This window comes from Pseudopodoces humilis, chromosome 22, assembly GCF_049639895.1.
Source record: "Pseudopodoces humilis isolate 2021_Gansu_Grassland_sample_001 chromosome 22, ASM4963989v1, whole genome shotgun sequence".
NCBI classification, from domain to species: Eukaryota; Metazoa; Chordata; class Aves; order Passeriformes; family Paridae; genus Pseudopodoces; species Pseudopodoces humilis.
In genome coordinates, this window is record NC_142221.1 from 10434216 (window position 1) to 10447339 (window position 13124).

A 13124-nucleotide genomic window follows, 5' to 3' on the forward strand; every position below is an offset into this window, starting at 1 on the left:
GCCTGGGCCGAGGCCGCTTTGCTTCCTTGCAACCCGCGGCAAGCAATAGACGGCGGCTGGGAGGGGATGGCGGTGGGTGGCGGGTGACCGCGGAGCTGAGCGCGGCGCAGCCCTGCGGCGGGGCCGGCCCGACCCGACCATGGGGTTCCTGCACCAGCTCCATCTTCTGCTCTGGAAGAACGTGACACTGAAGCGGCGCAGCCCGGTGAGTGGGGGCGGGGGGCCCTGCAGCTCCGAGGGGCGAGACCGGGCCCCGCGCCGAAGTGCTGCCGGAGGGTTCCCGCAGTCCCTCGCTGTGTCCGGCCCGCTTCGGGCCGCCCGTGCCTGAATCCCCCGGCCTGGCGCGCCCCCGGGCCCCTGTCCGGCAGCAAAAGGTGGGGCTCTCCCGCTTCGCTGTCGTATCCGTGGGGCCTCAGGAGGAGTCCAGGACCGGGGCTGGATGCCGCCCCCCACAGTGGGATCGCTCCCCGAGACCCGGTACCCGCCGGGTATAAAAAAGTTCTCAGCCCCTATGTGGGTCGGAGCCGCCGGTCTTCCGTGGGCTGGAGAAAAGGCAACCTCGTGGAGTTGGGGGTCGGGGGACTGGTGGGTGTCCCTCCTGGGCTGGCAGAAGGGGCATGATGGCATCGACCGCGCTGGGGCCTCGGGGCCGCTGGCACCCTGTCGCAGGCTCCCCGTGTGAGATCAGCCATCACCCCCCGAGGGACCCCGCAGCTGTGGGCAGGGGGTGGCTGCGCGGCCCGAAGGAGCCGGTTATTTTTAGCGGCTGGGGGAGGGGAGCGAGCTGCTGCTCGCGAGCTGGCATCGCTTTTCTCTTCCCAAATATCCCGCAGGCCCGATCCTGCTATTCCTCGCTGGCAGCCGCCGGCACCAGACTGCGTGTCCCGGTAGCCGGAGCAGCAGAGGCCCTTGTGACAGGAGCAGGGCCGAGCCTGGCGCTGCAGGCAGGTTTCCCTGCACTGACAGCCCCTGAAATGGATGAGGGGGATGATGCTCTTAGGCTGAGTCATCTCCCCTCTTTACCCTGAGCAGAGCTGCGTGGCCAAGGCAGGGGCTGCGCCGGACCCTTGCCTGCAAGGATGAGTGGCCTGGCACAGCTGGGTCCTGGCTCACGCTGGCTGACCCGGCCCTGGCTGCCATGGCCTTTGGGTTACAGAGTAGGGGTGCACACAGCTTTTGGGGACCCATTTCTCCGTGACCTTCCCTACCAGCCCCGTGGGCAGCATGGGGGTACAGTGCAGGAAGCTGTGGCCAGAGGAGGAGGATAAGGAGCACAGGCCCCATCACTTCCATGTGTATGGACTGTTGCTGGAGTGCCACTGCTTCAGGCAGGGTGGCAGGGTATGGAGCAGCCCCTCCTTGCCCACACACCAATGTTGTGAGTGCATGGGGTGTGCAGGGGACCAGCTGTGTGCCAGGACGAGATCTGGTCCCAGTGCTGTGGGTGCTCCTGGATGGATTTGATGCAGTCCCTAGGACAGCTGCGCCCTGAGGCTGTGCATGCCCTGTGTGTGTCACCTCCTTCCTTGTGCTACTGCTGTGTGTGAATCCCAGAGTCACATCCCAGTATCCCTGGTCTGCATAGGGGCCATCATCCTGCCCACTCCATGGGGAGCTCTGCCCCCTCTGAGCAGTGCTGGGCTGAGCTGGCAAGGGCAGAGCCAGGCCCTGTGTGGCAGCCACGCCTGACATTCAGCAGTGGACTCCCCAGTGCAGGTCTGCCCTGGCAGCAGCCATAGGTGGATGTTTCTCTGAGAGCAGCCAGCTTCCACTGGGGTGATCATACTGCAGCAGCCAGAGGCTGGGGGGCTGGAGCAGGGAAGGGGGGATGCACTACTAGCCCACTCTTCTGCTGGGAGTTCACTCAGGGGCAGGCAGAGTTGGAGGTTGTAGGGCTTCTCCCAGCCTCAGAGAGGGAATGTGGGCACTGGCAGCTGCCTTTTGGCACAGCCTGGTGCTGCAGGTGCTGTCCTGGGGTAAGTTCTTGCCACCATGCGCTCACCTCCCAGCAGCACATGTGGAGCAGCACACCCAGTGCTGTGGAGTGGAAAGCAGAGGCCCCAGGTTTGACTGAGGGCTCTGGGCTGGGACTTGAGAGGTGGAGCAGTTCTGTGTTCTGCCCATCAGTGTTGCTGGCCTGGGAGTGTCCCCACTGTCCCTGGCAGCAGGGGCTGTTCAGGAGCAGGATGGCAGTAGGGTACAGCCATGGTTTTGGGACAGACTTTATTCATAGGTACCTGGTGAGGGCTTGGCCAGGTCACGGGTGGATGGTGGGTGCAGAGAGACCTGCAGTATGGCCAGGGGGATGGCCAGGCACTGCCCCTGGCCAGTGGCACCTCTGTAAAGCCTTGTTCCCATCCCATGGTGGCTTTGGACCTTGCCTAGTGCGGCTGAGCTGTTCCAGGGACTGCTCTGGGGTTTGGCCCCAATTTTATTCTTCCCAGAGCAGAAATTCAGGCAGGAAACCTTCGATGATGGAGGTCTGAGCAGAATAGCATTGGTAGCTCTTGGCAGAGAGAAGCCTGGGCTGTGGGGTCCCCTGGGGTGCCCATGGCAGCCCTGGGGATTGCTGGCTGTGACTTGAGTCTGCTGGGACAGGAATTGTTAAAGGATGGGCTCTCCCATGACTTTGGTATCTGGTTTAAGCTTATATTGGATGTAAAACTAGCAGGTGCTCTCTCAAGAGTCACCACAGACACAGTTCAGGGTGTTCACCCGCCTGCCCTGGGGCTCTTTGTGCCCATTCATTTGGGATAGGCTAGCAGTCACAGCTTGAGCTCTCAGTGATGGAAGTGTGCTGCCAGTTTGCTTGGTCCTGGGGTAGGGTTGGTGGGCAGGTCAAGGCTCTTTTTGGGGGAATGGTGGGAGCAGTTCTGTGCTGTTTTGGTGCTGCTGCACATTGGTGGGGCACCCTTTGGCATGAGCCCTGGGATGAGGGAAGTGGTATAGGGAGAGCTGACATCAGTGTGACTGTTCTGCTCTGTACAGGATCTGTGCCTTCTGCACTTTGTTCTGAAGATGGAAAACTCTCCACACAGGAGCTTGCAGATCTTGTCCCTTCCCCCTGGCTGATGGCAAAGAGCTGGGGGAAAACTGATGCCAGAAGAAGAAAGGCTGAAATTTGGGGTGCTGGGGGGCTGTAACAGTGCCTCTGCTGGGGTGCAGTGTCCCTAGGACCCTGTGCCCGTGGCCCTGCCAGGTCCTGCTGCCAGGGCTGGGAGGATGCTGGTACTGGATTCTACAGCAGAAATCGGTTGGGAACTGCCCTGGCTCTAGGTGCTCTTTGCCCCCTCGCTGGAGGAAGGGGAAGCATAGGTTTAGCAGGGGTGTGCTGGCCCAGGGGTGTCTCTGTGAGTCCCTGTTGGCAGGGCAGCCAGGGGGTACCTGTTGTGGAACACCTTCCTCCACACTGGTTGCTGGCATGACCCTGTGCTCAGGTCAGGCATCTTGTGCCAGTGGGAGGGTGGCCCTGTTCCAGTGCTGTGTGGCCTTTGCACAGGACACTGATGATGATGTGCCCTCTTGGCCCAGCACACATGTGTCTGGCTGACACTACAGGAATTGGGAGAACTGTGGTGAGTGTTCCTGGGTCCTCAGTTCAGGAGAGTTGTTGACAAACCCTAGGAGGGACTTCTTGCTCCTTCAGCCTCCCCTAGGCAGGAGCCCAGGCTGCCATGCCTGGATGGACACAACTAGAAGTGACCAGACGCAGAAGTGAGGGTGGCCTAGCATTGGCAGGATGGGAGTTGGCAGCCCCTGGACCTGGCCTTATCTGTCCCCATGGGGCAGGTGACCTTGAGGAAGCCACTCAGGCCCACATCTGGGTGGTGACCATCAATGGGTGTCCATGGTCAGGTCTCCACTGGAGCTGGGCAGCTTGGCACAGCCTCATGGATTTTGGGGCCTATTTTGCCCCAGAGTTCTCAAGCTCATCTTTCCCAGTGACCATGGCTTTACCTGCCTTTACTTTCTGGCTGTGGGCAAAAGTGAGCATTTAATGAGTGATTAACGTCTGGAGCCATGAAAATTCAAAGGTATTTCTGCAGCCTTAAAATGCTATTGGAAAAGTTGGATCCTGCAGGAGCTGAGAGCCCCATCCCTCAGGGTTCCTGCAGGCCAGCACCTATTGCCAGTTCCTGCTGGCACTGTGGGTAGCATTGAGATGGGCAGAGAGGATGGCATGAAGTAGGCAGCAGCTCCTTCCTCCCATGAGCAGGACAGACAGACCCTGCCCTGTCTTCTGGGGGATACGTGCGGGGATTTTGGATGCTGTGTGTGATGCTGCTTCACCTGTGTTGGTACAAATAAACCCCCTTGCAGGTGCCAGGCTATGGGAGAGGAGGGCTGACATGGCAGGTTTGGGGTGCAGGGGTGTCGCTCAAGTTGTCAGCTTGAGAGTCTTAGTATGGGTGTGCCCAGCCCCTGACTGCTCCTCTCACACATCATACTGGCTGGAGGCTGTGGCTGTGGGCGTCAGGCATTGCTGGAGGCAGGCAGGAACTGAGCAGACTTTGGGTGACAGTGATGGACAGGATGAGCTGCACCTGCCTAGCCTGGCTGTCCCCATGAGGACTGCCCCCTGGGCTACTGGGACATGAGTGCTGCCACATCCTGGGGACACCGGTGGAGTTGCACAGTTGTCCATGATGTAACACCCATGTCTATGCTGACCCTGGCTCCAGCACATGTCCCAGCTGTCCCAGTGCTTGCTTGCTGGAGGGTGGGCATGGTGGCACTGTTGTGCTGGGCTGGGCTGTTTGCTCTGTTTGTACCACTGTCCTGTAGTGCTTGTCTGGCCTTTTGACCTGGCTGTGTGGGAGCCATGTGTCGCAGCAGGCACTGCTGCCTCCTGCTCGGCCTCCTCGCAGCCTCCTGCTCCCATCTGACAGTGTGGCAGAGGATGGGCACAGGTGTTGAATCACTGTCCAAATGCTCCAGAAAAGATATGTCCCCCTGCCAGGGGCCAGCATCCAGCTGTGGCACCCACCCGGCTCTGCCTCCCTGCTGGGGTAATTGGGCAGGACCCTACCTGTCCAGGTAGCCAAGGGCAGGGCCGAACATGGGACAAGTTACCCCACTGTCTGTAGGGTGGCAGGTGGATACCCAGCACTTGTGCAAACCTGGACATCACCTATGACCTCATCCTGCTCACATCCAACCAGGCTGAAATGAACATGTGGCAGGGGATGTGGAAGGAGAGAATGCTACCATCCGGGAGCTGTCTCTGGCCCCCAAAGCCACTGTCACCTGTACAACGGCTCCTGGGACCAGTGTCCCACCCTCAGTCCTGCACCTGTGCCCTCGTCAAGAGAGGAGAGAGGCAGGGGATGGGTGACAGGGCAGGGCAGACAGACTAGCTGGTACAATCATGGCCAGCTGCTGGCGGGGACCAGCCCCTCTCTTCTACCTACTGGGGGACATTTCCTTCTCAGCTGCTTGCATCCTGGCTTTTCCTCCTTGCTTCCTCACACAATCCCAAAATGTCCTCCAGTGTCTTGCACCTGCGGGCAGGGACCCCAGGATGTGCTGGTGTCCCCACTGTGTGCCTCTCTGGAAGTCCGAGGCTCTGTTGGGCCCTGCTGCATGCCAGTGCCCCGCTGTGGGTGTGGAGCAGCCCTGGCCTCCTCACCTCTGGGAAGTGGCCATGGGGGCAGCCCTGGGGGGCAGGGTCAGTCCTAGAGGTGCAACCTGGTAAATAACCACCTGCTACTGTGCCTGCCCATCACCATGTCACTCTGGGTGCCAAAGGTGTGGGACAGCCTACTGTGACACTGGGGTATGTGGCGGTGCAGAATGGGCTGGGGACATGGGACATCTCTGGGGATGGAGATGAGCAAAAGTCAATAACCCCTGTCAAAAAAAATAAATAACAACAAGCAGGTTCCAACAAGCTGTTGCCACCAAGAACAGTCGCCACACGAGCCTGGTACAGGCCAGCGTGGGTGTGTGCGAATGGTCCCCCTGGTGCCTGGACACAGAGGACCCGTTGTGTGCCTGGTAAACAGGCAGGGGGTGGGGCAGGGGCCCTGGGACAGCAGTGTGTGTCAGGGTGTCCCCTGTTATCCTGCCTTGTGCAGGAACAGTGAACTGTCCCTGGGACTGGTGTTACAGAAAGATGAGGATTCTCAGGTACTGCTCCTGGGGGCATTTTCTGTCTCCTCCAGCCCTTCTTCCTCTCCAAAACCAAGAACTTTGGCATGGTGAGTGCAGCTTGGGCAGCACCCATGGGTGCAGTTGTGCTCATCCTACAGAAGTAGCACTGTGGCCATTGGCTGGCAGGGATTTGGGTGCAGGGCTCCCCCTGCTCACTGCCATTTGGGGCTGCTCTGACTTTCTTCTCAGGCTGCCCCCTGAGTGGGGCAGCATGGAGGTGATGTTGGAGACAGGAGGGCCTGACCCTGTTGGGAGCTGCATCCTTCATGTTAAAGTCCATTCTTGCCACCCCATGGTCTTGCCCATTGGTACTGGTCACTGGTGGGAGGCTGGTGTGGGTGGTGTAGCAAGCACCTTCCCAGCAGTGGAGCTGGGCCCTGCCCTGCCCATGGGGTGGCAGCAGGTATCAGGAGATGCCTTGGGTCTGATCTAGCCCTGGAGTGAGCTGTAGTTGGCTCACCTCACCCTGTGCCTCAGTTTCCAAACCTGCGGTGGTTCCCTGCCGCAGGGCAGTGGGGCTGTGACATGTCCAGGCACTCTGGTGCAAAGTGGCAGCAGCTGTGCTGGCAGTGTGCTGGGTGCTTGCTCCTGCCAGTGACTGGAGATGCTGATGCTTATCCCCAGGGCCTCTGGGCACAGAGCCTTGCCTGGACTTCTGAGCCACTGTGGCCAGGGATTCTTGGGGATTTGCTGTTGTTTGCTGTATGCTGCCAGTGGAAATTCCTTGCAGCCAGAGCCTTTTGGGAGAGTATGGAAGGGGTGTGAGGATGGTCCAGTTGCACCTGGAGCTGGTGCTAGAGCCTGGCTGAAGAGCTACTGTCTGCCATTAGACTCACCTGTTGAACCTTGTGAGAGCCAACAGTGGCACAGTGACAAGGGGACATCATGCTGCTCCAGGCTGTGAGGGCACTAGCCTTCAGGACTTGAGGTCTGGGCAACCCCAGCTATGGTGGACCATCAAGACTGAGCTCAAGCTCCAGCACCCTGTTTGCACTGCTGGAGGAGGGAACTATCCCCTCTGTGTACTCTGCCCTGAACTGCAGTGCTCTGAACAGGGTGCAGGCAGGAGGTTGTGGGAAGCCCAGGAACCTGATTGCTGCTGGCTGAGCTGTGACAGAGCCACCAGCCATCTGCAATACGTGGACACAGTGCTGCACTGCACCAGTGCCTGGGGCCTCTGTACTGCCCATGCTTCTCCCTGGTGGCTGGGTTCTGTCCCTAAGCATCCTGTTCCCTCTGCTCTCTGTCATCCCCAGTGGGTGCTGGCCTTTGAGATCTTCATCCCCCTGGTGCTTTTCTTCATTCTCCTGGGGCTGCGGCAGAAGAAGCCGACCATCCCTGTGAAGGAAGGTGAGTCCCAGCAAGGCGGTGCTTGGAGCACTCCTACACTTGGGGGCACCCTGAGGCCTTGGGGAGGTGCTCCAGCCTGGGGACAGGGGGGACCTACAGAGGCCTTTTGAGGGACATTGCACTGGGCAGGGGCTACAGTCAAGGACTGGTGGGGTGGATGTGGTGGGTGGAAGTAGCAGAGTCTGTCCCAGCCTAGGGAGGCTCCCCTGGGGGTTGCAGGACCAACCAGCCTGGGCCTGTCATCAGCATGGACATTTTGCATGGGGAAGGGCAAGCTGGATGGTTCTGGAACAGCCACAGTCCCCCTGAGTTGCTGAGGGTCAGCTGGGGTGGCTCTGGGAAGGGCTCCCCAGTTGTGGGGGAAAGTGACTTAAAGGAAGCCCTATGCCTGACCCTGGGGCACTCAGAGGCCTGGCAGGATGATAAATTGATGGGACTGGAGCTGAGGGCTCTGGGAGAATTCCAGCTGGAACTCTGATGCCTGCAGGCTGCGCTGCTGGGAGGAGGCAGCGGAGTGAAGCTGCCAGCTCACAAGGGCCTGTGGATGCCCATTTTGATGGGTGCCCTGGCACAGCAGGGCCAGGGGAGATGCTGGGCACTGATGATCCCCGTGTAACAATGGTTTGAGCCTGTTTTTCAGTGTGTCCCGGCGAGGGAGAGCCCAGCTGCCAGCGTGGTCTGGCTGCGGCAGGCACTGCCTGGGTTCCTGCCTTGGTGCTGACATGCGCTGTGTGTTGTGTGGTTTTTGGTTTGTTTTTTTTTGTTCTCTTTTGCTCATGTTTTCTTTTTCTTTCCCACCATCTCCCCTGCCCGCCTGCCCTTCATGCCTCAACTGCATGTGCCAGTCTGTAAGTTGGTGGGACGGGTGGGCTCCTCCTCCCATTCCCTTGCCAGTGCTGGTCTCATAGTCTGGGGAGGAAGAGCCTGGTTTAGAGCAACTCACTCTGGCCTAATCCATGCCTCTGTAAACCCCTTTCTGTCCTCCACAGCTGGTGAAGATGAGCTTGGGTGGCACAGTATGGCCCTTGCCTGCTTGTCCCTGGGGACTGACCAGCCATGGTGGTGTACCCCCTTGGTTGATGGTGCTGGGTTCCCCAGGTGCTGGGGCCACTGGTGGCCATGTCCCCAGCCTCTTGGGCTGCATAGGGCTCTCCAGGCCAGGTGGAGGCTTGTCTTACCCCTTCTTCTTGCCTGCCTCCTGGAGCAAAGTCTGCTGGGTCCTGTCACCCATGTGGTGGCTTGTGGTCACCCAGTCTTGCCCAGTTGCCAAGGGGTTGGGGCTGGCTCCCACCCTGGCACCGCCACCAGGTCCCTGTCTTGGCCCCTTATGGCTGGGACAAGCTGGGATGTGGCACTAGAGCCTCAAGGCCAGCAAGATGCCATGCACTGACTTAGTCACCAAACAGTGGCACAGCCACCAGTGTGGGTTCCACCACCCCAACAGGCTGCTGGCCTATGCCATGTTGCACCTGTCCCTTGTTCCTGCCAGAAGCCTATCTTCACCAGTCACCACTGATTGTGGCCTTGCTAACAGCACTGACCTATCTCTAACCACAGAGTCATTGGCAGGGTGGTGAGAACAGGGTCCCTGCCTGGCACTGCCCAGTGACAACCTGTGGTCACCATCAGGCTGGGGCATTCTGGGCTTTGCCCTGCCCTGGGGAAGGACACGGGAAGGTCTCAGCAGGGATGATGACTCAGTGCCAGTGGAGGGGGGAAGGTTTGCCAGCCCTTTGCTGCTTCTTGTTTCTTTCATCTTCCCACTCTGTGTCTCCATTTCCACCCACCTCCAGCCGCTGCACATTGGGGGTTTTGGGGGTAAGCTGGAGGCTCTGGGAGCTGCAGGTGACAAATCTATTTTCCCTGTTGTATTTTTCCTCCGTTTCTTCTGGAGATCCACCACTGCCTCTGAGGCTACTAACAGGAGGGGCCAGGAGCCTAGAGGAGGTTGGTGGCCATCTTGGGGGCAAGTGGCAGAAATTCGCATCGTTGTGGGGCTCAAGGGAGCCATCACCCAGAGAAGAATGGGTGGGGGCAAGAGGGCTGGAGCCAGGGGTGCTGGAGCTGTTTGCAGCCCCACAGAGTCACCAACCAGGACAGCCCTGGTGGGAAAGCTGCTGACTTCTGACCATGGCCGCCAGCCTCCCATGGGCTCCCAGACCCCAGCGCGTGCTTTTCTGAACTGAGTGTCTGTTTCTCTGGTGGCCCCTTCCCCCTCCCTTCCTCTTTGCCTCTCCACCCCACTGCCCGCACTTTCCTTGGCCTCTTCTGCACTCTTACTGGCTCCAGCTTTCTACACGGCGGCCCCACTCACGTCAGCCGGGATCCTGCCAGTCATGCAGTCCCTGTGCCCTGACGGCCAACGTGATGAGTTTGGCTTCCTGCAGTACTCCAACTCCACGTGAGTCCTCATGCCCTCACCATGCACTTCCTCTCTCACCCTTCCTGCTCCCACCTGGAGCCTGCCCCTTTCCACGCTGGCACTGCCACTCTGGGGCTGAGGCAGAAGCTGGCATCCCCCAAGTGTCTGGGTGCAGACCACCGTGTCCTTGGTGCAGGGGACACGTCAGTCTGTTCTGCTGTGGGCTCCCAGGTATTCAGTACTGGGAGGAGGATGGAGGTGGGCCTTGGAAGACACCTTGAGGTGCTGCGGCTGTCCTCTGAACCCTGGCACACTGGATTCAGTGTGCAGACAAAGGCAGTGGTGCCCCATTTCAGACAGGACTGCTGTCCCCTGCACCTGAGGGGCTCTTTCCCCCAGAGCTCTGGGGAAGGTTTCCCCATCCCTCTGTCCCTGAAGCCAAGGCAGTGCTGGGCTCTCACAGGGTGACACAGATTCTGGAGCACCTCAGCGAGGCAGTAGAGCAAAGCAGCCTCTTCGACCCGCAGCACCCAGGACTGGAGGAGGAGCTGGAGTCGCTGCGCCGGCACCTGGAGGCCCTCAGCAGCCCTGAGCCCAGCTCCATGGAGACCCACTTCAGCAGCCAAACAGGTGGGCTGTGCTCTGCCTGCCCCTGCTGCCTGTGTGGGCAGGGACAGATAGCGCCAGCTTGCCTGGCACCCAGCAAAGTGATGGTGTGTGACAGTGCCCTGCCACTGTTCCGCATTGTTGCATTGGGCAGGGCCAGCTCTGGGGTCGTGCCATGTCCCTGATGCTGGTGGGCTGCACTGACCTCCCACTTTGTTCCTTTACAGGGTCCAGCTTCACACTGGCATGGGCAGCCAAAGACCAGGGTGAGCTGCGGCGCTTCCTGATGCAGAATCTGTCCCTCCCCAACAGCACGGCTGAGCTGCTCCTGGGCTCCAGTATTGACCTGCGGGAGGTGGGTGACATCTGGGCTTTGCAGGGGTTTGTGCTGCCCTGTAAATTGCACCCAGCTGGGATTTGTCCTACCCTTCCACCCTACACCAGGGCCCTGCTGGGCAAGCTGGTGCTCCACTTTTGGCACACCTGGCAGTCCTGCTCTCATCTCGACGCAGGTGTACCGGCAGTTTTTTGATTCCTTTCCTTTGGTACCTGATGAGACCCATGAGCGAGATCTGTGGGATGGATTTGGCCCCAGCAAGAAGATGACACAGCTGGAGGTGAGGAGCGATGCTACATGCAGGGGACATGGTAGGGTAGAGCCTGTCCTCTTGTCCCCTCCATATCCCACCCCAGGTGATTTGGGGGTGTCTGTCCCAGTAGAGGAGTCATGACAGAGCATTGTCAGGGGGCAGAGTAGCAGCAGCGATGTCTGGGGTCCATCCTGGTGCTGCCACCAGTTCCCTCAGTGTTATGAGACACACTGGTGCCTATGCCTGGGTTTACCATTGCAGTGGGGGTTGGCGCTGCAGGAGAGATTGTTTCCCCCTTGCATCTGGCATGCAGGGGACCCCTGCTCCCTGCATCTGCACATCCCTTTTCTTCCCCTCCCCGTGGAGACCATGGATGCTGTGGGGCTGTTCATGTATGTTTGGGGACACATGTGGAGGGGGACCTGGGGGGAGCCCCCATGCCACCAGCCATCTCCATTCTTCATCTTGTAGAAGAGCTTCCCCAGTGGCTGGAGGAGCCTGCAGGAAGGGCTGGTTCACAGGGTGCTGCAGGACCCAGTGGCAGCCCCACACCAGCCAGCACTGCTCCGCATGCTCTCCCGGGCTCTGGGCCTCACCAGCACTGCTGTGGCACCTGCCATGTCTGATAGCCCCCAAGCCTTCGTCACCGAGATGGAGGTGAGCACCTAATGGGGTAACCTGGGTTGCTCTGCCAGAGCAGGCACTGCAGCACTGTCCCTACAACTTCCTGCCCTGTAGAACGTCCTCTTCACCGGGCCGGTGCTGGAGCAGCTGACATGTGAGCAGCACCCAGGGGGACTGCACCGCCTCCTGCGTGTGTCTCCCAGGCAGCAGCCGCTGCTGGTGGCATACCGGGCACTGGCCTGCAATGGCAGCCGAGTCACCCGCCAGGAGCGCTTTGCCCAGCTGGCCTCTAAGCTCCAGGAGCAGCTGGACACCCCCAAGATCGTCAGCAGGGTGAGAGCTGGGCGGCTGGGGCAGGCTGGTGGCAGGGATGAGACTTGGGCAGGGTTTTCTACTCAGCTGGTGTTGTGTTGGGATGGGGAACAATTACATGGCCTGGCTTCTCCTGGTCACCCCCTTCTCTGACACTTCCCCCCCCCCCTTCCCCCGGCTCCTCCATGGTAAGACCCCAGATGGTTTCCCCTCTGGTTTCCCCTCTAGCATTTGCTTGGACACTGCCTATTGGATGGGACTGGGTGTCCCCAACATCTTCCTAGGTGTCTCTGCCAGCTTCTCTCCTCAGGACCAGCAAAGCCCTTTGTGGCACAGTTCAAGCCTGACTTTGAGGTCCCATTCCATTGATTTGTCCTTTGTAGGAACAGAGGATCATCCTTCCTGTCTTGAGTGATATCTCATGTCCTCACACAAGTCCCTGCCAGCATTTGCCACCATTCTCACTGCCTCACAGCCACAGATGCACAGCAATGAGTCCAGGGCCTTACACAGCTCCAACCTTTTAACTAAGAAAGTGGAGTTGCTACTGTTTGGGGTCCCCTTTGGTCCCTTCCTAATGGCAAGCAGGACCCTGCTGTCCCAGCAATGAGTAACTCCTTGTCCACTCATACTCACAGCTGAAGCTGGAGGAAGTGAACAGCACAGCCACCCAGCACCGCCTCCGGGCCCTCCTTGAGGACCTGGTGGAGATGGAAAAGGTTCTCCGGGATATGGACATCCTCACAGCACTGGCTAAGCTGCTGCCCAGGGGAGCCTGTGTCAGCAAGGCCCCGCCACCCACGGCCAACAGCACCAGCTGGGCCAGCGCCAATGTCACAACTGGCAATGCCACAGCAGAGGAGGAAGAGAGCACCAGGGAGGGCCCATCCAGTATCGACAACCCCCAGGGGCAGTTTTCAGCATTTGTGCAGCTCTGGGCGGGGCTGCAGCCCATCCTCTGTGGCAACAACCGGTAGGAGTGCTGGGCAATGGCTCCAGGTTCTACCTGTGCAGGCCAGGGGTGTCACCCCTTGCTGAGCAGGCAGGATGAGTGCTGTACCACAGTCCTGTGCTGCAGCCAAGGGTGCTCCCTGTGTTGGCCAGCAGCATGCAGGCATTGGAGTCAG

General features: G+C 59.7%; 1 protein-coding gene across 3 annotated transcripts in view; it reads left to right on the forward strand.

Annotated features, from left to right (window-relative positions):
* Positions 1-13124, forward strand: part of ABCA2 (ATP binding cassette subfamily A member 2) — a 34018-nt gene continuing 20894 nt past the window's right edge. For all 3 annotated transcript variants that reach the window (XM_088065646.1, XM_088065649.1, XM_088065648.1), the window contains exons 1-9: positions 1-205; positions 7410-7503; positions 9793-9904; positions 10329-10495; positions 10699-10826; positions 10984-11088; positions 11533-11718; positions 11800-12018; positions 12636-12970. In XM_088065646.1, coding sequence (XP_087921772.1) covers positions 140-205; positions 7410-7503; positions 9793-9904; positions 10329-10495; positions 10699-10826; positions 10984-11088; positions 11533-11718; positions 11800-12018; positions 12636-12970 — 1412 coding nt within the window. In that variant the 5' untranslated portion in view covers positions 1-139. The remainder of the gene's footprint in view (positions 206-7409; positions 7504-9792; positions 9905-10328; positions 10496-10698; positions 10827-10983; positions 11089-11532; positions 11719-11799; positions 12019-12635; positions 12971-13124) is intronic.